The sequence below is a fragment of the Tyto alba genome, unplaced genomic scaffold (genome assembly GCF_018691265.1).
Source record: "Tyto alba isolate M040663 unplaced genomic scaffold, T.alba_DEE_v4.0 Super-Scaffold_1, whole genome shotgun sequence".
Taxonomy (NCBI): Eukaryota; Metazoa; Chordata; class Aves; order Strigiformes; family Tytonidae; genus Tyto; species Tyto alba.
Window position 1 is genome coordinate 37,519,227 of NW_024881261.1, and position 23,953 is coordinate 37,543,179.

At 50.6% G+C, this 23,953-nt stretch overlaps 1 protein-coding gene across 1 annotated transcript in view; it reads right to left on the bottom strand.

Moving 5' to 3' along the window:
* The window catches only part of LOC122154873 (cadherin-23-like), a 165,373-nt gene that overhangs the window by 133,643 nt on the left and 7,777 nt on the right, over nucleotides 1-23,953 (bottom strand). Inside the window, 2 exon segments of the mRNA XM_042807848.1 lie at nucleotides 15,156-15,233; nucleotides 20,139-20,210. Of these exon segments, the coding sequence (XP_042663782.1) occupies nucleotides 15,156-15,233; nucleotides 20,139-20,205 (145 nt within the window). The 5' untranslated portion in view covers nucleotides 20,206-20,210.

Genomic DNA, 23,953 nt, shown 5'->3' on the forward strand with positions numbered 1-23,953 from the left:
GCTCTTTTTTCCTCCCTGGCTGCTTTGAGCTGAGCTCCAGAAACCCTCCCGCGCTTTCCCAAGCAGCCAGCGGGTCGCCTGCCCGCCTCCCCCTTGGCATCAGCCCGCAGCCAGTCGGGCGATGCCGTGATGCTGAGTCCTCTCCATCTCACCTGATCAGCCTCATTCCTTCCAGATTGGACCAGACAGCACCTGCTGCACAGCGCGGCTCCCCGTACAGCTCCTTCCCTGCCTCCCCCAAGAGCATCTCCCTTCTCCGAGGAAGGCAGGACACACACACCCCCCCCACACACCACACATGTCCATGTCCCTGCAGCCGGCAAGCCACCCAGGTGACAGACGCGTGGCCGAGACAGAAAGGGAAAGCAGAAAGGAGGCAGATTTGCAGGCTCTGATCCCGGGCTCCTGACCCCCTCCCTCTCTCGTTATGGATGAGGTAAATTAGCTGTGACACTCATTAGCTGCAGCTCCTAATTAGTGAAAATTAATATTGGTTTTGATAGAAGTGTTGGCTGAAGCTCTCGCAGGCAAAGGCATTATTGACCTTGTTATCCCGTTTAATAGCAAGTTACAACACAGAAACTACTTTTTGTGGAGTCGACAGATTGCAGCCACCTCCCACCCTCCACAGCTCCCTTCCCGCTGCTCGCAGAGACAGCCCCAGCCCCTGCCAGCGCACCCATGGCCCCACTGGTGTCAGCACCCATCCCTGGCAGCATCCCCAGACCCCCTCTCCAAGCACACCCCAAACCCCCCTCCCTCTCTGCAGCTGTTTTCCACAGCACTTTCTCCAAGGTAAGGCAACAGCGTTTTGAATAATTTTCTCCCTTTCAGCCAAGCAATGGTAAACGGTGCAATCCTATACCTAGCTTTTAGGGACATCATAATTTCTCTCTGGAACAGTGGCAGCCACCCCTCCTTGCTCCTCCCGACCGGCCTTTGGGACAGATGGTCCCCAGCCTCCTGTGTCCCATCCCATCAACCCTCCCCATTGGTCTGAGTAACTCCAGACTCACCGGAGGACTTGCTTGCCACCACCTCTACTCACAGTTCAAAATAATAAATAAGTGAGAATAGCTGCAACGCAATGGCAATTACCATTTGATAAGGAAATAAATAGGAGCAGCATCCCCTGACCCCAGGGATCCCTGCCCTTAGAGCCTGGGAATCTGAAGGTGGCTCACCAGCAAAGTAAGAGACACCACTAAACAAAAGGAAAACATTTGCTACCAAAATTATGTATAAAAAAACCTGCACTGCATTATTCACACATTAATAATAATAAAGATGTCAAACTGTCAGATAAGAAGTTAATCTCATTCAGAGCACAATTAAAGATGCCATTATCCAACCACCTGGGGCCATTTCCACTTTTACAACGCGGTGGGTTTAACAGATAACAGGGATGAGACCACGCCTGGAGCAGCGGCTCGCCCAGCCAACCCCCTTGCCACCATCTCACACAACCTTACCAGTGCCTTCCAGCCAGGGCAGTCAAATATTGATGGTTTTCCTTGCTGAAAAGAGGCTGCATTGGGGGGGGGGGGGGGGGGGGGGGGCAGTCCTTCATTTCTGGGGTCAACATCCCAATTAAAATTGTCCCTATGCCCACCTGGATGATGCCACTGGATATAGGACAGAGGATACCCAAGGGGCAAACCAGAATTGAACCATCTGCAGTATCACGGCTCCCTTAGGTGAGCTTGTATTTTGGGGCAGGTAAAGAGGGGAACCAACACAGGAAAGCAGCATCTCCCAGATTCCGGTTGATTTTAAGGGACACCCACCAAGCGCAGCACTTGTGGCTTTCAATATGAACTAACGAGCTCTTTGTGAACAGCAAACAAGACCCTGAGCCTTTTTTCCCCAAAACGCTGCTGCTGTTTAGGAGGCTGAGGCCAGAAAAGCTGGTCCCTCGCTGCTGCGTGCAAAGCCACAAGCACCAAATTCTGGCCGTTATGGGAGAGATGAAAGCTTTGGAGAAAGAAACCCTCTCCTGCTGTCCTTATTGAAGACACTGCTGGCTGTGTCAGCCCAAGCACTGCCCCGGGTACTGCCTTGAGGGATGCAAAGTCAAAGACAGGCTGCTGACACGATGTGCAGCAGGAAACACCATCTCATGCAAAACGCCCCAGTTCTCCTCAAACCCAGGTACCTTTGTACCATTTTATAGAGGAAGTCCAGCAAGAGCATCCAGATGCTAATTGCTATTTGTACTGCAGGCCAAGCCAGCCTTCCCCACCTCGGTGTAGCCTGCAGAGCGTACAGCTCCCATATACCTCTCCAGCTCAGCAGCCTGGCAACATAAAACAGGTTTCTGTAACACTCAGCACCACACACATGTGTTACCTTCATGGTTTTTTCAGTCTCGGATAGTGAGGCAGTATTTTAAATATAATCATAAAGGACAAGGTTAAAAAAATAAAATAAAATAGTCAAGGGCTGTCCTGAAAGCATGACATTATTCTCAAGCTATATTAATTGCACTCAAGACTCTGCTACACATGTCCCATACAAGCCCCTCACAGGGTTTCCTTTTCCACTGCAAAGCATTTGACGCTGTCCTGTACAACATCCCTGCCTCTAAGTTGGAGAGACATGGATTCGATGGATGGGCCACTTGGTGGGTAAGAAGTTGGCTGGATTGTTGCACTCAAAGAGTTGCAGTCAATGGCTCGATGTCCAAGTGGAGAGCGGCGATGAGTGATGTTCCTCAGAGGTCGGGGTTGGTACCAGCGCTGTTTAACATCTTTGATGGAGACACGGACAGTGGGATCGATGTACCCTCAGCAAGGTCATCGACGGCACCCAGCTGTGTGGTGGGGGACATGTGGGAGGGCAGGGATGGCACCCAGAGGGACCTGGGCAGGCTGGAGAGGGGGGCCCGGGCAAACCTCATGGAGTTCAGCAAGGCCAAGGGCAAGGTCCTGCCTGTGGGCTGGGGCAATCCCCAGCACAAACCCAGGCTGGGCCCTCGAGGAGTGGCTGGAGAGCAACCCCAAGGAGAGGGACTGGGGGGGCTGGTGGGGGGAAAACTGCCCGTGAGGCAGCCCCGTGCGCTGGCAGCCCAGAACCCACCCGTGCCCTGGGCTGCAGCCAGAGCAGGGGGGGCAGCAGGGCCAGGGAGGGGATTCTCCCCCTCTGCTCCGCTCTGGGGAGACCCCCCTGCAGTGCTGGGGCCAGCTCGGGGGCCCCCAACAGCAGAAGGACCCGGAGCTGCTCGAGCGGGGCCAGAGGAGGCCACGGAGATGCTGGGGGGGCTGGAGCAGCTCCCCTGGGAGGCCGGGCTGAGAGAGTTGGGGGGGTTCAGCCTGGAGAAGAGAAGGCTCCGGGGAGCCCTTCGAGTGGCCTCCCAGGGCTTAAAGGGGGGACAGGAGAGGGGGGGAGGGACTCTGGGTCAGGGGGTGGGGATAGGATGAGGGGTAACAGTTTTAAATTGAAAGAGAGGAGATTTAGATTAGATACTGGGAAGAAATCCTTCCCTGTGAGGGGTGTGAGGCGCTGGCCCAGGGTGCCCAGAGCAGCTGTGGCTGCCCCCTCCCTGGAAGGGTTCAAGGCCAGGTTGGACGGGGCTGGGAGCCCCCTGGGCTGGGGGAAGGGGGCCCTGCCCAGGGCAGGGGGGTTGGGACTAGATGATCTTTAAGGTCCCTTCCAACCCAAACCATTCTGTGATAACATATGAGGCTCTGTGGTATGAGCTGGGGGTGAAACACAGCAGAAACAAGGCAGGAGACAGATCCCAATTCCCTGTCCCCCCAGTCAGCAGGATCCCAGAGCGATGCGCAGGGGCATCCCTGAGAACCAGAGGTGCTGCACCGAGGGCTACAATAAAGCAAAGGGCAAGACTAGAAATGGAGACATGAAATCACACAGCCAGCTAATGGCTCTCTCAGTCCAACAACTCCCCATGCAGATATCATGTTTTTGAGTGAAACTGAAACAATCTCGATTTTTCTAGGGAAAAAAAAATGCAAATCAGCAAATTGTACTTAAAATACTCCTCCTCTGCACCTTATAAACTTACTCTGCAACAGGACCAGAACACCTTGTCTCTTCTTCCTTGTGGTGTGAAACAGTGTGTGAAGCAAAATACAAAAATACATCTCCAACTTATAACCTGGAATGCAAAACCAAGCTCCTGGTTTAACATCCAGGGAGGCAACAGCCTCCCCTGCATCTTCGGAGACACCTTTTCTACTTGCCATCTGCCAGAAAATGGCTGTGAAGCATCCCAGTGCCTGTGGGGCTCACCCTCCTCTGTCCCTTGCCATCAGGGTTGTGTAAACTTGGAGGATCTTGCCAATTTTTATGGTTTCTGAGAGAGCATCCTGTTGTAGTATGATGATACCAGCTTGGGATTTTTTTTTTTTTCCCCCCCTATGCCCTCTCCAGTACAGAGCCTTAATTTATGACTATTTCTCCCATCCCACCAATGTATACGGGTAATGGCTTCTGGCTGATGTGCTTTCTGCAAGCTGTCACTCCGAGCTCCGTACCTGACGGGACTGCAGACAGCATCCCCAGGACTGCAACAATTTTTTCCAAGACAAAGAACAACTTGCAGAAGAGCCAGGAAGATTATTTCCCCACACACACACACTCTTTATGCTGCTAGGAAAGCTGCTTCAGCGATGGTGGGAGAGATGCATACTCAGGATGGTGATTTCTACGTGGTCCCTTCATTTACTTGCCTTCCTGTCCCACTACACCGAGTTTTACATCAGCGCTCTTTTGTACAGAAATATTGTTTTATCTAGTAGGATGTGTTTAATTTGTTGCAGCTGTCATATGGGAAAAGGTGCGTTTCAAGAGTCAAGGCTTTCCGCAGTGCCGTTACTTATTTTACAGTCTTCTGCCATATCTATTTCTTCTCCTCTATTTCCCCAAATCATTAGTAACAACCATTAATCTCTGCCTGTGAGAATGCTCCTCGCTTCTCCCCACACCCTGAATTGTTAGTCTCCCTTGGACTTTCTACATTTTGAAGTCTTTTTCCCCTCCTATTTTCAAATTAACTGCTTGAAACTGAACAGCAGAGTAAGAAACAAAGCCACATCGCAGTTTGTGAAAGGGTATTACGTTCCATGACACGATCCCTCGCCTCAAACCTAATAATCAGTTGGAAAGAAAAAAGGAAGAGGTTCCTCCGTATTCAGGTACCGAATCACCCTCCTAATCGCACACATGCAGAAAGACAGCCTATGCAATATGATACTGGAGCCTCAACAGAGCAGGCATTTGACAAACCCATGCAGATGAATGGAATAAAATTGAGTTACTAACCATTAAATGTCAAGTGTTTGAAATCTTTCCCCCTCGCGTAAAGAGCAATATTAATAAATCTTTAAGAGAGGGAGCGCTCAGAGCTTATTCACTCTTCTGACCACCGCTGCAAATTGAACAGATGTTTTCATTGAGTTGTCCAACAACGCTGTCTCCAGCTTTTTTTTTCCAGCCCCCCCGAGTGGTTACAGTTAATTCAAAAGCCATCAATGTACGGGAGCAGTTTGACAGGAGGAACCAATTTATTAACTCTCCCTGCCAATCAAGCACATTAAGCCATTCAAAGGCAGAAAGGTGCATTAGCACATGCCAGCGATAAATCGGTTTAAAAGACAGCAGATGGGGAGGGGAAGGATTCAGGCGACGACATTGAGGTGACCACCCTGCGTGTCCTGTGGTCCCCAAAATTACAGAAACCATGACAAAACAAGCTTCTCAAAAGGCAACCCTGACCACCCACGCAATCAAGCCAGCCAGGGCAGTGCAACGCCTACCGACCCCCCAGCCCCAAACAGGGGATGCTTACTGGGGTAACAGCAGTTTTCTGCATAGATGCTTCCCAACAGTGGGAGTTTTATTCCACCATCTCAGCACCATCACGTGTATATACGTTTCCAGAAGGGATCTCTTCTAACCTGCTTATTTTTATACAGGAATATGGTGTTTCTCCACGAGTATGAGCTAAGCAAAATTTCACTTTTTAATTGCTCAGATGATTTTTGATGCAGGTGAAAATAAGCTGGACTTTTTAAACCGCTGCATTTTTTTTGGGGGGGGGGGGAGGTGTGTGTAGGATTTTTATGACTTCTTTTTACACTGTGAAGCAACAACCACAAACTGCTGGTGGATAGTTTGAGTTGCTGATTCTTAAAAGACAAAGTAGTACCTTCCAGGGTGACCACTTATGGAAAGTTTAATTAAAAGGTTAATTTTTCACAAGGCTAGAAGTCTGAAAAATTGGGTAAAAAGAGTCACTGTGGCTATCATGGGATACCTTTTGCAACAGCAAAGTGGCTTGAGCTGTTCCCTCCCCTCACCCAGTTGGTTTAGGAGCTGGATGCGTGCCTCTGCAACATTTCATTGATAAACTTTGAACCGTGCAAGCAGCTGGACACCGGCCCATCACAAAATCATCTATTCCCAGCACCCTGCCCTCAACGCACCTCCCGCTTCCCCCCGGCTGGATGGCAAAGCCTGCCGAGGTGCAAGAGCGTGACGTGCAACACTCCATCGCTTTCCTCCAGCGTAGCACAAACATTGCCTGAGCGTTGGGTAACGCAAGGGAATCGCCCTGCCTCCTCTCACGTGCTCTTGCTTTGCTCCTCAGTCAAGAAAATCAGCCAGAGAGTGGTGGAGCCAATCCAGATTGCAGAGATCTCAGATGAAAATACCGTATACAAACACAAAGGTAGAGGGTAATGGGGTGTATTTTTTTTTGTTTCTCTTTTATAAACTCACGCAACCCAAATATATCAAGTTCCTGATGTGGCAAAATGCACTAGCATGTTTATCACCATTCGCAACCATAGCTTTTTTTCTAAGAGGTCCCATTGCTAGGCTCAAAGTGAAAACACAGCTCACCTTCCCCACCAAAAATAAAAATTATGAGTGCATGCATACGCAAGTATTTCCCTACAGTACAGGAAAAAACTCTTGGCCTGTAATACATTCCCTTAGAATATTAATATCTCAACAAAGATATATAGATATAGTCTCCTAATTTGAATATATACACACATATACATGCATATATACTTTTCCCTCCACCCTGTGTTTTTGACTTTACCATTCTTGACTCACGCTGTTATCCCTCCTCTATATCAAGTTTGTCACCCACGCTAATACCTCTAACTGGCCAGGAAGAAGGCCCGATTTAACTGAGCTGGGACAGTACGGACATCCAAGCCTGGACACTCCAGAGTAACGAGGAACATTCTGTAGAGCACAGCCCGATGTCCAGAGAGAAGCCGACCCACAAATAAAGCTCCTACAGACAGCAACGTACAGATAATTAACGCTACTAAAGTCATCTCAGACATAAAAATCATCCCAGACCTCATTCCCACAAACACATATCTTCCTCCATTTCTTCTGAAAGGGTTTAGCCCCCACGCAAGGGCTCACACATTTGAACGTGAAAGGTGGCGAGATCAAACCTTCAAATGGTTTGATGAGTCAGGGCAGTTACCAAAAGCAAGGTTACCCTGACATGTTAATTAGTCCATATTGCAAAAATACTTTCTTCCTTCTCCCTCTCTCTCTCTTTCCCTTCTTAAACATAAACATTAACATTACTGCCGATTAGCAAAGCAGATAAGAAAATTTAAGTGATTGATGAAGTGATTAATTTAATGACGCAGGGTTAAGGGTTTGGGTGAGGGGGAGCTTTTTTTCCTCGAGTTTCCTGATGTTGGGAATAACTGATTTTCTAGCCTGAAGTTTTCATTAACAACGCTGTACTTTGTACAGCTCAACAAGTAATTTCATCAATGGGCCTTCTAACACCAAATGATAGAAAAAGGGCTTGAGCTACCAGAGCTGAAATCCCCTTCCTGAAGTACTCCTCAAATACTGTTGTTCATTAGGGTCGCTACCACACTTAGAAACAAAGGCTGCTCCTTGGCAGAACACTCAAGACGCCTGCAAATTCAGTTTTAAACAGTAAATGGCCAATGGATGATAACATTGCTTTCAATTAATACGGAAGATGAAGGTGACATTCCTATAGCCTCCCTTTCTAAAAAAGATTATTCCCACCCACTCTCGGTGATGCCCATAACAAAGCTTGCAAAGCAGGTTCCCTATTCAAACAACGTTTCAAACTCCTCACAGTTAGAGACTAACATATTCCTCTGGAATTATCCTTTGTAAAAGGCCAAATCAATTCTGCTAGCTGCACATAGGCACGCACACGTAGACGCTCACACCATCAGCCCAAAGGGACACACCGGTTCCTGCCTTCGTACAGAGAACAGGCTGCACGGACCTGCCGTAACACCAGCCCGAACACACAAGGTGCTCAGAACCCCAAAGCTGCTCGGAACCCCAAAGCTGCTCAGAGCAAAAGCCATTTGAAATAGCTGAGCTTTGCGCGCCTGCCAGGGACACACAGCCTTTTGCTGATTGCGCCAAACTCAGCCCAGCTGAGGGGATAGTTTTCAAAACAGGAAAAGCAATGTTTCCTCAGACCCTACCAAGGGTAGCAAACTACTTCTGGCCCTGGGAAGATGAGTTGCTCCCCTCTTGTCCTTTTCTGAACAGGACAGATAACCTCAGAGGGACGGGAGCTGCAGGAAACATCCCAAGCTGGACCCTGCTCATATTTAACCCCGGCTGGTGTCCTCCCCTGTGGTGTGGGACTAAGAATATCTATCCACCCAGCAACAAACCAAGGAGCCTAGAATCTACCTGTGTTTGCCAGCTCACCTTCTGTCTGCCAGATAAACAACAAAAAAATCTTTATGAGGCTTTTACCATTACGAAATCCTTGCCCCCTCCCCATGCCGGTGCTAACACAGTGGGGTGGCTGGGACACCTGCCATGAGGTCCCCAAACTCTGTAACCAGCCACAGACCCACTGCCATCATGCACTTCCCCACTTTTTTTTTTCTACACATTTGTCCCCTCAACTGGGGATTATTTATATACAGGATGCAGCAGCACGGTTGCATCATCAGCTGAGGCTGATCTGAGGCAACACCATAGCAAAGGGATAAACCTCCCTCACCCATTTTTGCACCTTCTTGACTCCTGTATGTCTACCTGATCTTCCAGATCTACCATCAGCTATGCCTAAATGCTGGTCTAGCTGAAAACTAGAAGACCAGAAGAAAAACCCTTGAACAAACAGATGCTAGCTGCATCCTAAGCAGATAATACTGGTGGTAACTGGGGTGGGGAAAGGTCCTGTAGCTGTTGATCTCTCCCCTTCCTCCCACTTGCACATTCCCACCTTACCTTCCTGAGAGGGTATTAGCATTTTTGGAGCTGTTTCAGCTAACACATACAAATACCTGCTAACTGGGCAGCAAAGCCCTGGCTGCAGGGAACAGGCAGCTGGGGCTGGTGAAGCTGGATGGAGGCTTAACCCACCACACAGCAACCTTGGATGGAGCACATCTAAAGGGAAGGCAGGTGGTATGTTTAATTAGACCAAACACAGGCACAGAGGCCCTTCCCCACAAATTCAGCCAGGTATGCAGTGAGGAGAAGGAAGTCCCTGGCAGCACCAGCACGAAGAGGGCATGCTGTTTTAACACAGGGTTCTTACAAACAAGCAGGCTTTCCCAAGCTCTCTGTCCACCTTACTACCACCTCATTTTCCAAAAGCATCTTCCAACTTGCCAAATTTTGCTGAAAGCCAGCCTACCTTGTACCATTCAGAAAGACTCTTGCACTGCCCTGGACTCCCAAATCGCCCTGTGCTGCCTTGCTCCTTTCAAGGAGTTAATCCCAAGCTTTAAAGCCAACCTCTGTGCTCTCCTTAGTCACACCTCCTTAGTACCCAATTAACACCTCATTAACAGTATGCCCACAATGCTTTCTGATCTTGCCAGTGTGACTTTTAACCCCATGGTCCACAGAGGTTAAATTAATCTTCTCTTTTAAGATTTAGTATTTAATTTTGAGCAGGGGGGGCACAACAGCAGGTATGCTAGGGCAGCCCCCCCTCTCCAGCAAAAGCTGCGTGCCCCTGCAAGCGAGGAGGGAGGCCAGGAGACACCAAAGGGATGTCCACAGTCCCCCATCCAAAGCTGTCCCCAACAGATGGCCCACAAGCCTCATGCACTGATATCTGGCCCAGACCACTCCGAAACAATTTAATCAATCCAGAAGTATGCAGAGACTAGAGCCAGAATCTCCTTTTTTTTTTTTTTTTTTTTTTTTTTTTCCCAGTGATGCATTAGGCAAGCGCCATCATGCAGGAGCCCAGCCACCGCAGTTGTCTTCAGCTGTGGGATCAAACCAGCAGGCAGGGTTTAGCTGAGACAGCCAGTGCTCAATCACACACAGATAACCATATCTCCAGCAGCAGCTTGAATAGCCCGGCACCCCCAGGGACCTTACCCGGGTGCCAAAGCAGCTGGCTGCCCAGGACCAGAGCACTGCAGCGAAAGGCTGGAGTGGAAGAGATGATTGCTTTGGAAAGCACAGATACAGCACACAGAGGATGGCAGCCTTCCCCGACTGGAAAAGAAAAGCCCTCTGGCCTTGTCCTCGCCTAGGATGGAGAATCAAGTCAAGTCATCCACAAATATCAGAGGGCCGTGCTGCCTCAGACCCACGGGCAGGGTTACCAGCGAGCACCAGCTAAACACCAAGCTCCTCTTCCAGGCCTCTTGCAAAACAACTCTCTGCCCCAGAAGGCCCTGAAAGGCAAGAGGTGACACACACCAACCTAATAGCTTTCATCACCACCAACCAACAAAGTACACCTACACTGCAGCTGTACTCCACTATCCCTGGTTCTTCTTAGGCTGCAACAGCTCAGGCTGCACAGCAAGAGCCACAACTCCATGGGAAATGTCGTCTACAGCTCATTTTGGAGAAGTAGGTATCAAAAAACAATGTTTAGCTCTGCCCCTCAGACCTTGATGGAGAAACAGCCCTATGTTTCAGAGTCCCTTAGCTGGTGTGGGTTTCCTAAGGAAAGAAAAAAAAAAAAAAAAAAAAATCAGCTTTCCTCTCAAATTCTTTGTGCCCTCTCCTGCAAGCAGAGGAGGTGGTCTGCTCAACGTAGTCTACCCTGGAAATGCTCCAGCTTACCCTGGGAAAGCATAATCTGAGTTATGCATTGCAGAAAGTCAAACCACACCATCAGAAATTTGTCAGACAGCAAAGCTCTCCTGTTCAGTGCCAAGAGCCAGACTGGGATCCTCTAATATCCAACAGCACGGCCAACAGCCAGCCAAGTGCCCGAGCAAGACTGCTTCCATGCATGCACTCCCTGGCAGAACTTGGGACTCAGTCGACGCTGCCAAGAGATTTGGGTGTCTCCAGCAATCACCCTCTCCTCCATGGTATTTAACTGAAATCCCAGCATTTGGGAGTCACCATCTGCAAGTCCTCAGACGAGCAGGGTTTCTCAGTAAGTTTGTAAAGGCATACCCACCCTGCTCCCGAAGCACAAGCTATTTACCGTGCATTTACCAGCTCAGCAAAAGTTGCACATAGCAAAGAGGGGTTGGGGGGCAGAAGCACATGAAATTCCCCATCAATCATTCATCTTTCTTTCTGAGCACGGTGAACCCAGGGGATGGAGAGCACAGCCCCTGCCTCCTGAGAAAGGCACAGAGCTGGAGGGAAGGAGCAAGGGGACTTTGAGCAGAAAGCACAGCCCCGTGCACTACGCCCATGCTCTTATGATTTCAGCCCACCCTCTGCCCTCCCGACACGTGCACGTCCCCATGTCACAGGCGCTCTGCTCAGCACCCCCCCAGCCACCAGCCCCTCCACATCACGGCGGCACCGAGCTGCTGAATCAGGGAGCACACAAGGCCTTTAGCCCCAAAATCCTGCACCCGGCCAGGCTCCGAGTGCTGAGCCAGCACCGCTCGGGGCTGTCGCTCATCAGCAGGACGACTGCGGGACTTGCTGAGTTAGAGGTTCTCCTCGGCCCCCCGCTGTCACGGGTTAACAAGCGGGAGGAGATGCTGAGGCAGCGGACTTTGGGGGACCCAGGGCTGAGCATCCCACCAGGTGCTGGAGGCATCCCAGCAAGCTGGTGGAGAGCCGAGAGCCTCAGCTGCACGCTCTCCTGCCCAGAAATAACTAAGGGAATCAAATAGCAGCCAGCCTTGGCAGAAGCCCCGGGGGGAGCCCGGCCTCCCCACCTGCCAACCATCCCAGGCGCCTTTCCCAGCTTCACCAGCATCTTCTCACACTCACATTGCCCGGGGGGTGACGGGGGTAGTCAAGTATTGTAACTAAATCCTGGCAGGTTTTCCCCTCTGTCATGCACTGCTCAACCTCAGCAGGCTTTACAGAGGAGATCAGTCCTCCAAATTTAGTTTCCTCTCCTAGTTTTAAGCAGGACGTGCAGGACCAAGGGCTGATGAAAAGGAGGGACACATTGTCCCCAGCCCACCCGTGCAACCTTGCCCCTGACACAGCGTGGCCCAAGAGCAAAGCCAAGTGAGTGCGATCAGCTTGGGTGCAATGATTAAAGCGTTTCCCACTCTTTTAAGACAACATTATTCCAGCGATGCTAAAATGTTATTGCTAGGATGAAGGGAAAGTGGAATTGCACTCGTCTGAATGGCCTCTTTTGTCATGCATTTTGCAAGGCACTGAGGCATGAAAGCTTTCAGAGAAACTCGGGTGAATCCAAGCTAGGTGGTTATAAGGCTAGTTACAAACCCGACATGATGGATCATCTTCATTTTCCCATTCCTGTCCTGCATACAGCAAATCCATTTGCTGGGCAATTAGACTCCAGTCATTACATTACGCTAAGACCACATTCCTTTTGCCAGCGAGGGGGACCCCAACCAGGAGGAACCCAGACCGCTGCCTGCCCATCCTCACCTCCTGACAAATCCAGAGCTACAGGTAACCCCACCTGCAGCAACACCACCTCCCCAGCACACCGGTGAGCATCGCGCCTTGCCAGAGAGACCTCCAGCAACTCACCTGGCATCAGTATCTACGCAGCCCTCCCTTACCTGCAGCCCTCTAAAAGGTTGGGGATTAAACGAAATGGCCCTTGGAATGATTTTGCTTAAGGCAGTGAGCAGCACAATAAAGACAGACAGTCCCTCTCCTGCAAACTCTTTTTTTAAGGGCTGTTAATCAGCCAGTACTCCTGCTTTCAGAGTAAAACACACCGAGATCCGGTCCCACCAGTCATTATCCCTCCTCCTCTCCCAGCATCTCCCTCCTCTCTTGCAATTTCTTCTCCGGCCCCTTCAACCCCTTTCCTCACATCTCCTATTCCCTCCGCGTGCGTGCACACGCGCCTGTGTGCTTCCATTTACTTCTGGGTGAAATAACTGACTAGAGGGTCAGTCCACCTGAAAATTGCTCTCCCCGGACCTAAATGAAACAGATGGGCATTGATGATGTTTTGGGAAAAATTAATCAGCCTGGACCAGCAGCAGCGCCAGCAGCTCCCTCGGCCCAATCTCGCCTAATGAATTCTGAGCTCTCTGTCTTAATAGCTCCTGACAAGACTAATTTACTCTTGTAAGTGATTAGAGGGGGAATGATCTCTTAATTGTTGCTTAAGATTCCTTATGGCATGGCAGGCAGCAATCAGGGAGGGCTTGGTTTGGTGCTAGGTGAGGCTGTGCCCGGGGAAAGCCTGAGGGAGGGGAGGAGGGGGCTGCGCGGGGACCTTCACTCCACACCAGGGTGATGGGTGCTTCTAATAGTCCTCAAAAAAGGAGCTGCATTTTTTCTGGGTAATAGGCGCCACATACTGTTCTACTACTTACACCCCAGTCAGGATACAAGAAAGGTGTTTCCAGACAATGCCTTTTTTTAAGTGAATAAGCCTAACTCAGAAAACATCTACCAACAGCAGGAAACACAGAAACACTGTTTGTCAACACTTTCAAGGCTGACATTTCCCTCTGGTGCATCTGGAAACAAAATCCCAGGGTGCCAATATTCTTAAGAGTGAATTTCATTTCTGTACAGTGCAATACAAAGTTTAAAAAAAATAAAATTCAACCCCCCAAAGTAATTCCAAGAACAATTTTATTCGCACAATCTCTCACTGGAAAGCAGACTGTCAGAAATCTTCCCTCATTTTCTGCCAAAATAGGAGTTCAGTCCAACTCCCATAAGGTATTTCAAGCTTAAGTACTTCGAGAACCATGTCCTTGGTGAGGAAGCATTTCCATTAAGCTGTTCCCAACCAGCTCTCACTCCTGCTCTCACACAGTTGCTTCCTTCCCTGGGATTTGTCCGGGGCACATCCAGCACTAAGTGTGTTTGCAGGGACACTGGCAATTGAGGGGCAGAGAGCATACCCAGAGCAGAGCAAATAAACCAGGGGTGAAGTGACCTGTAAGGGGCGGGCTCACTGAGAAAGGCCATGAAAAATGACATGGATGCAAGTCATCAGGGGAAAAAAAAAAAAAAAAAAAAAATTACAATGAAGTCAGGTCTTTCCTTTCCTTACATTATTCGCAGCTTGCCTTCTGCAATGTTGTGAGTAAAAGCACCCGAGCAGCAGATTTCGGTATTACTTCACATCGCAAATAAACCTGAGCATCACTGCAAGACAGAACTCCCCAGGCAGATGGCTGCAGCTCCAGCAAGCCTTCTCCCGAGGACCCATCTCCATGCAGAGCTCAGGTACCACACCTTCTAGCCAACACTTGCAACCGAGACCCCACGTCCTGCCTGCTTGCTCAGACACCACCCCAAATCCCACCAGCGGGACACCATGGGCTGCAAAAGATGCAACTGAGGGGACCCCCAAGAAGAGACAGAAGCCTCATCTGGAAGCCTGGGTCACTAGAGGAGATGTCTCGAGAGTCTTCCAACCCTTGACAGCTCCGGCGATGACTTAGGTGCTGCAAGAGCCCTTTTTTAAGGAGGGTGCTGCTCGGGCTGCATGGTTGAAGGCAGCAGTAGATGTGAGAAGAGGCCTCCATAGCCTCCATCCCAGCCACCCTCCGCTCCCAATCGATTCCTCCCACATTAAAAGCCAGTCACGAGCCCTGATTGAAGAGCACAGGTTTAATGGACTGAGAGCCTGGAAAGAGGCCGAGAATGACCGGGTCGATTTCTGCATTTACTAAAAACCGATCCCTAGCTAAATAAAGAAAGAAAAATAAGCTACATCTGTCAATCAAAAAAAAAGCATTTCTTCAATGCTTTTCCACGAGCAGACCCCCTGCCCACGGGCATGCCCCACTTACCCACAGGAGTATCCTCGTTGATCAGCAGGTAGGTGTCGAAGAAGTAGTTTATGAAGTACGGCAGCCGATTGCCCCAACCTGGGAAGAGGACAAAAGCAAGCTGTTATTTCCCTGGCATGTGGTGCACGGGTGTCCTGGTTCGGGCCAGCACGACTGGGAGACACTCAGGGCATGGAAGGATGCACACGGGAGAGCAGGCTCGCTGCTTGGCATCATGATGGCAAGGGGTAACACCAAGATGAGGGCTAACAAGAGGACAGAAAGCACCACGTAGTGCCCCCGTAGAAGCTGGCTGGGTAGCTGCTTCCCTCCACCTGGATTTTCTTTTAGTATTTTCTTTTGCAGGATGGAGGCAGAGGGGAAGGGGGAAGCCAACAGCTTGGGGACCAGAGACATCAGTTATTGTTTTAGCGCATGATTAATACCTTCGCTTCGTTCCCATGGTTGAGAGACTTTTGCCTTGTCAGCCATCCCAGCAAAACCCGGTGCGTCTCCCCTCTTCCATCGCCCGATCGCCTTTCCCTCTAATTGCCTCCTTTCACCTTTAATAACCAGGCTCACTTCTTGCTACTCCCTTTTTAACGGAGCTGGAAGCTTGCGAGCCTGCCCCCCGACCGCAGCCTCATTAGGTGACAGAGTCAAGCACGGAGCATGTAGGAGAACAGTGACTGCAGCCTGAACCAGGGAAAAAGTCAACCAGGAAAGATTTACCGTTAGAGGGATGCAGGAAAAGAGGTGGCGAGAGAGAATGTAATGACTTTCCAAGAAGGTTTGGTGTTGAGTGGGCTGCATCTGAGGGATGGCTTTTCCTCGAGACGCAGGTATTTGAGGTGCTGGAGCTGGCCAAGCCCGGAGGCTTTAAGAAATGCAGTTCAGCTGCCAGGCATCAAAAACAGGGCTGTGCACAGGGGGAAGCGGAGGTTTGAACTGGTCTGGCCAAAACAGTTCACACCCTTTGATGGGGAGTCCCAGGAGGGGAGGAGGTAGGACCGGGGTCCCGAGCAAGGAGGCTCGCTGGAAGCGATGGGGCAGCGCTTCCCCACTGTGACCCCTCAGTAACTGCCTTTGATGGGAGCAGAGCCAAAACCCAAGACTGTAAAAATATAAAAAACTGCCAGCAAAGCGGCCGCGGGACACCCCCTCCCAACCCCTCACCACGCCAGAGATGCAGATCCAGCCAGGCTCCTTTTGACACAGCCATCACAGAGCAAAACCCTCCATCGTTACCCCAGCTGTGCTGCAACAACCAAGACATTGATTCCAGCAAGGGCACGGCAAACCCCAGATGAGATTGGGTGTCCAGGTCCCCCTCCTGACCACGCTAATGCTTCACCACCACCTTCACGCCCTGAACTTCAGCATCCCACCTTCAGTAACAAGAGCCAGACCAAGTTTTGGCATCCTCTTCGCCTGCCCAACCTCCCAACGCAGGTCCCAGCTGTGCTCCCACACAAACCTGCTCAGCACCCTTGGGAAACCCGCTCAGGAGGGGGGGACATGGCTTAAGGGAACAGCCTGGGCTCCTTTGGGGCTTCCTCCATAACAAGACAGGGATTTTCAGCACTGCTCTCTTTCCTCAAGGCACCAGGTTTGTTAAACGCCTCAAAAAGTAAGAAAGCACTAGAGGCAGCACTCTTGCAAAGGCAAATTTAAATCTCAGCCTCTGAAGTTAAGTACCTGGAAAGAAAATGAGAAGGAACCCGACAAAATGAGTTATTTAGAGCTAATGGCATCTCCGGAGACTTTGAAGCACACTCGTAGCTGGCTGCCGTGCCGGGGGCAGCAGGTTTTGAAGGGGGCAGAAGAGGTTAAAACGCACCGAGCAGCCCTTACCGCAGGGGACTCACTTCTGCAAAGCCTTCTATTTCAAAATGCATTTCTTAATATCAGTAGTATACTAAAAATAAGTTGCGTCTTCCAAATCCAACTGCATCAGGTGCTGGGAGACACTGAAACCACCAGTCTGCAAGGACACAGGATCCACGTGTTAAGAGAGGAGGGCGACTGGCACCTGAGAGTTGGGGAAAGCTGTAAGAGGGTCTGGAGGCAGGACTTGGCTTTGGACTGCAAATCCCTGGATAAAGAGCCACCACACTGCTGGCATTCGGAAGGGCAGCACGTGATGGGAGGTGGATGGAGAGAAAGAGTTTGAATGATACAAAAACGCAGGCCAAAAGATGCCCTAATGGAAACCATCCCCCCCAAAATAAAAAAGGGATGCTGGGGCTGAAGCCACAGCTCCATCAGCCCTGTCCCCCTGCCCAGCCTCAACACTGACGTCCTAACCACAGCTATTTCCAGCTCAGACTACTGCTGAGGGCTGCATCCTTGGTGCACCTTCAGGAGCCTTCTCCCCACATCAGATGTGGCCGTAAGCTCTTACCCTCATAACCTGGGTGCTGTCAAAAGGTGCCTAGCTAGTCTGCAAACCACACGTCTCCCACACACATGTCCTGCTGCCTAGTCTAGGGTGGCCAGAAGTTTTCCTTTCCCATTTAACCCAGGGCTGTCAATGTTCTGTTGGCTTTGCGCACACCTTCCACACAAACTAATTCGGGAATGGCAGCCACACTCCACATACCCTGAAAGCGAGTTCACGCTTTCCCAAAGGCACCGCTGTGAACCAGCCATCATCTGTAGCTTCATCTAATGGATCCTCAGCTGGATTTTCCTTCTGCCAGACTGCCACAACCACCCAGCTATACCCTGGGATATAGCATCACTGTATCCTCCAACATAGCACTTGCTCGTGCCCCCCACCACAGCAAGGTGCATGACAGAAAACCATCACTTCCACCACACTCTTGTAACCCTTTATTCCTCCTTCACGTGCTACCAACAGGCTCCAAGGGATCACGTTCAATGTTGTTTTGATGTGCTGGGAGATTTTCTTCCCTGTGTGTGCATCTTCCACGCCTGTTCCACACTATTCCTGTAAAACCTGCTGTGATTTTGCCCTTCAGAGTCAGTTTTCACATCCTTGACTGCCGCTGTTGCAAGAGCACCAACCATGGAGCCGATCTTCTAGTTGGCATCCCTTGGTCCCTCCTAACCTGGGAACGATGAAGGTCTCTGCTCATCTCCAGTGACTGCAGCGGTAGCTGGGTGGGAGTGGGCAGACTCCACTGCCATGCCAGAGCTAAACCATCCTCTTCCAAACACACCGAGCCCGCTCAGGCTGCACGTCTGCATTTACCCAGCTAATTCCTTTGCCAGGAGAGCTTTGCAAGTCTTCTGGGAAGACGAGCTCCATCACCTGCAGTCCCCGGGGCATATGGCAGGGCATCCACACATTCCTCCTCCCCATCCTAGGCACAAGTGTTGCGCCGGTGCTTGCTTATTGAGGGCCAACACTCCTTGGGGGGAGATGGCAAGCAAGTTCTGGGCAGGGCAGGGTTTAGGAGAGAGGGGCTGACACGCTGCTGATCTGCAAGCCTCCAAATCCCCACTGCCCTGCACTGCCTCTCCAAGGCTTTGCAGCTTGCTATTGCCTCTCTGCTGGGTCCAGCCAGGCACCCTGAGCAGGGCAGTGCACACACGAGTGCTGACACTGACCCCACAGGGAAGGATGAAGGAGCAAGTTTCCAGCCAGGCAAGCAAAACCCACCATCCCACCTCCAACCGTACATGCTGGACCACTCATGGCAAGTGATTTCTCTAGGGGCTGGGGGGGGGGGGGAAGTTTTAGGAGGTTCAGACTGGAGCAAAGGACTCACTGGGTTGTCTTTTTTTACTTATTTTTTCCCCTTCCAGAGGAGTGACAGGGCAGTTAACTAGTGAGTATATACTTGATCCAATACGACACCAGAGGGAGATTGACTGCACTTGTCAGTCACAGCTAATGCCATCCACTGACTGCTTAATCAGGCTGCCAATCTGGGCAAGCCATCTCGAGGCTTCAGTAGGGGGCGGGGAAAAAAAAAAAAGCAAAAAAGCCTTTATTCCAAAGGGCACAGTGCTATCAAATGGACGCACGCTCACTATTGTTTATCAGCAAGCACCACACAGGCACACACACCCCCCCCCCCAGCCTCCCTCACCCCCCAGCAGCACCCAGGGGATTTAGCCCATTCATGCAACAATCCCAATTTTCACGGGGCTTTGCTGTATGTTTACAGTACTTATGCATCCCAGATATGCCAACGCCTGGCCCAGGAGGCACGTTTGCCACGGGAGAAGGTAGTTGTCCCACAAGATCCTATCCAGTGGTCAAGCTGGAGCCCATGGCCCCCCTGCCAGGTGATGGCCAAGAGCATCAGGAAAGCTGACCACAGAGGCTCTGCCTGCCCAAAGCCCTGCCCTTCCCTCCAGCTGGAACTAGAGAAGAGGCTTTGCAGCTCGAAGAGGAGTTATTTCCTGCACAGCACATATTAAAGCACAGTTTGGGTAATAATTTTGCTGCTGAAAGCACAGGGAGAGCCCTGTCAGTAATACCTCTGCTGTTGAACAGCTAACAAGCTTCTGGTTTACAACCTTGCCTTTTCATCTACACCCTCTAATTTCCTTCAGGGCTTATTTACATAAAATGACCTAACGCCATATCTACCGCCAGGTCCACCACCAGCTTTGACTTTCTGAACCCAAATCTGGAAGTTGCCAAGGTCTTCCCACTGAGATACAACAGGAGTATCTACCACCATTGGGTTCACCGGTGCATCCTCCCCTTCCAAGCCTCTTTCCAGTCCCACCGTTCTCTCCCAGGAAGGGCCATCAGATGCCACATGTGCCCCTTTACCAACTGCAGTGAAAGCAGATGCACAGGAGTCCTCAGGATCACATCCGATGGAGGGGGGCAGTCTGCTTACCCCCACCAGCCACGTCTCCCCATCACCACAGCAATGCTGCTCTGCCTTTAGATGTATTCACCAGAATACCTCAAACACAGCAAACATTACCCTCGTACCTCAAAAAAAAGGAGACCCAAGCAGGGAGAGGAGGGGAGAGAGAAGAGCACGGCACTGGACAGACAGAAAGACAACTTACCTGGAGAGACCAGCTCCAGGAGCAAGAGGGGAAGCAGAAAGTTGCCGGCAGTAGCATGGCACTTCATGGTTCCTATCAAAGAAGAAAGGCAGCGTCAAGTCCAGCACCTTATGAAAATGACCCCGTCTCCCCAGAGCAAGCTCAGGGACACAGCCCTGCCCCAGTTTGCACCTTAGTGCCCCAGTGCTTCAAGCACAGTCACTTGCGAGGGCAGGGAACACACAGGACATCAGCATTTTGTTAACACTTGGTTTTTACACAGGGCACTTCACCCAAGAGTGCCTCCACCACCACTTTCTTGGTTCATACAGCCCCAACCATCATCTTGGCGAGCACCAAACTGAAACCAGGATTAACCCGGCGTAGGTGATACTGTTTATTATTATTTTCCACTTTCTAAAGCATATTTGCTCATCTTGCATGAGGGGATAAGCCACAGTGACGTCTGCGGTCAGGACTGGAGCAGAAGCAGCCCCAGCTGAGACGAGCTGCTCGAGCACTGAGCAAGATGTTAAGGAAAAGCCGTGACACAGCAGTGAGCCGTCAGCACCGGGATTTAAGATGTTTGGGCAAAGCTGCATGGGAAGCTTGACCCAGAATCACTGAAGAGGCACCGGGATATTGGAGGACAAAGCAGAGTCCCTCAAACCACCCGGGAGGCTGAAAAACAGGCACTGCAAGAACACAGGGAGCAGACAGGCTTGCAGACGTGCCAGCATCCCGCTCTGCCTCTCAAATTTCCCCGTCTTCGTATTCGATACAACACATGACTCCTCACGATGTGACAAGAGAATAAAACAGTGACAGGCAGCTGCTTAGCATGCCCGCACCCTCACATGGCTTTCAGACCATTAAATACAAAGTTCTTTTCCAAGCCAGCCCCCCAAAATCTCAGCAAAGTCCCACTTTGCAAGGAATTTCATACGCGTGACATTTTAAGACATTCCACCCCAGGAGCAAGTATAAATCACATATGTTCCACGCAGCATACAGACACAATGGAAATCCCTCAGGCAGCTCACACAGAGCCTGAAGCAGACAGGACACCTCAGTGACCCTTCTCTGAAGCTCTCCATATTTCTGCAGGTGCTGTGAAAGGTGTGGGGCAGGGGAACGTTTTCCTACCACCTTAGCACATCCATGCAGCAGCGGACCCAGGGACACGCGAGGCAGAGAGCGTACGTGACAGCCAGCCTTCCGAGCAGCAAACACAGAGATGAACCAGTAATTAAATGCATAAGCAGCTCCCACTTGAGATCTAAACTCTGTCTTGAGCCCCGAGGGCTGAGTAATAAACCCCATCTTCCATTTACCGGCCTAAGCAGGGACTCGTTAGGCTTGCGACTGGTTGTATACACAGCAAGTTTTGGTTCACCCGGCGCTCGCAGCACTTGGAGGACAGATCACGGAAGCCACGGACTGGAACAAGCTGCTGTGACACCTGTGATTCCCACTCCAGGAGCACCCAAACACACAGCCCACCACCTCCACCCACCCTCACCCTCCGTTTACCCCAAAAGCAGGAGCCCAGCCTTCCCTGCACAGCATCCTGCCCCAGAGGCGCCAAACGCGACGACGGCGCGCAGAGCTGCCCAGAAACGTGGCACTGGGTTGGGAGCCCACCTAAGGGGTGGAGGGGTCCCCACCCCGCTGTCACCCCAAGAGACACACGGGCAGCCCACTGCACGGTCCTTACCTCTGCGGGGGAGCCCACACCCCAGCAGGGACGAGCAGATGCTCCTAAAGGAGCTTCAGAGCAATAGCTACGCATATTTTACTTTTGCTGATGGATGTGTCAGAGAAGAGAGTTCATTAACAACTCTGTCACCATAGAAAGGGCCCTAAATTCTAATTTCTTCAGCTGTTTTGCCACAAGAGAGTCACTGGAAGGAAAAGGTCTGTGTCTAGGCAAGAAAAATGGTGCTGTGGTCTTTTTTTTGTGCATCTGTAGGAAATTCAGCACTAGTCTGAGAAGGGATTCGGGATCAGCGCTGCTTAACATTTAGGTGTATCATGCCAATCTCCCCAGAAAACACAGACAGGGCAGGAGAGTTCCATCTTCCACTCCCCCACCCTCAACAAGTTTCTGACTTATAAGCGTTCAGTGCCAGCAGAGCATCCCAAAACCCAGATCCTAAACAAAAATTACCTCTTCCCCAGGAGCCGGGTATCCTATCAGACCTTTTAAATCTGTAGATTTAGCCAACAAAAGCAGAATAGACTCTTCTGACAAAGAAAAACCCCAAACTTCTCTATTTTCCCCCTTTAATAGGTGTCAGGGAAGAGAAAATCTTGGACAACGCTGCTGTTTCAGGCCCCCACATCCCCTGGCCATCATCAATCCCGGGGTGCAGAGCCAAAGATTGTCCTGCTGCTGCCAGAAAGGATGTGATGGAGACAAGCAAGGCAGCTCAACCCCAAGCTCTTCCTCCACCTTCTGCTGTGCCAAAATGTCATTGAGGAAAATGCTAACTTTCTTCTAAAACAGCACCACTATCAGCCCAAGTGAGCGGAAACATTATTTTCCGGCTTCACAGACCATGTTTGAAAAGCAACAGGGCAGTGGAAAAACAATTTACGTGATGTAGAAATAAAGGCGGTTGACAGCATCCCCTTTCAAGTGTCATGATAAATCTAAATATTGTATATTCCAAGTCAGTCACTTCATTATGTAAGTAATTGCCTGAAATGTCATTTTGATTTTGTCTGTCTTCATTAATATTGCAGCTCTTCGCTGGTTCTCCGAGATGGTTCACTCGAATATTGCAAATTTAGGAACGGGATTGAGAAATCTCCGGGGAGAACTTAAAAATTGTGACTAAGAGCATATTAAATTGCACCTTCTGCCTGAAAGAGGCTCTTTGTAGGAAGCATTCGGTGCAGTTTCCAGCATAATAATGTCTCTGGGCAAGTCATCTCTGGGAACTTAACTGTTGTCTCCTGGCTGCAAAAGCACTAATGTTAAACCAGAGATTTCCCAGTCCGCTGGCAAGGGCTCCCCAAGGCACGGGAAGCAGCAGACAGAACCGCATTAAATGGTGATGGATGGGAACCGGAGGAGCCTCTGCCACTGAAACCGCTCTGCGAAGAAGTCCGAGGCTTCAGAGTTTAGGAACTGGCTCGGGTCAAGCAGAGGCTTTGCAGCCTGCTCGCCCCAAATGCCTCCTTCCCGAGCCCGGGAACTGGCTTTTTTTTGCTGTTTAAGCAGCATCGTTGTATCCCTAAACATGGCAAAGATCCCACCCCCTTGGCTATGAAGACAGAGCCCGGCCAGCCCATGCTCCAGTTCTCAGCACACGTTAATCCGAGCGAAGTTGGCAGTGAGGCTCCAAGAGCCTTCTAAGCACCTCACCCCCATGAAACGCCGGAGCAGAGATGCTCCTGCTTCTCGAGCCCAGGCCACATATTGCTCTCAGGGTGCTTAAGCATCGGCTTCCAGGCTGTGCACCTGTATTGGTTATTTTTAAATGCACTGTTGGGGCGCTTGCATACGAGAACAGCTCACACGCACATGCAAAACACACTTAATTGCCTCCATCAGAGCTGCTTCTGTGGCGGCTGTGCCTTGCTGGCAGAGATCCTCTCACATTCGAGCTGCTGTTGGCATCTTCAATCACTCCCCAAACCCCCGGCCCCTCTCCCCACCCACCTGCTCTTCCCTTCCCCAAACTGCACCGCGACACTTGAACCTCAGAATTTATAGTGTCAGCCTCTCCGTTTGCTCTGTGCTGTTCCAGGAGCGTAAAGAAGAAATGAAAGTGTAAATCAAAGAGTCTCCCGAATGGCTTCCATGCGAGGAAAACGTACACGCCTTC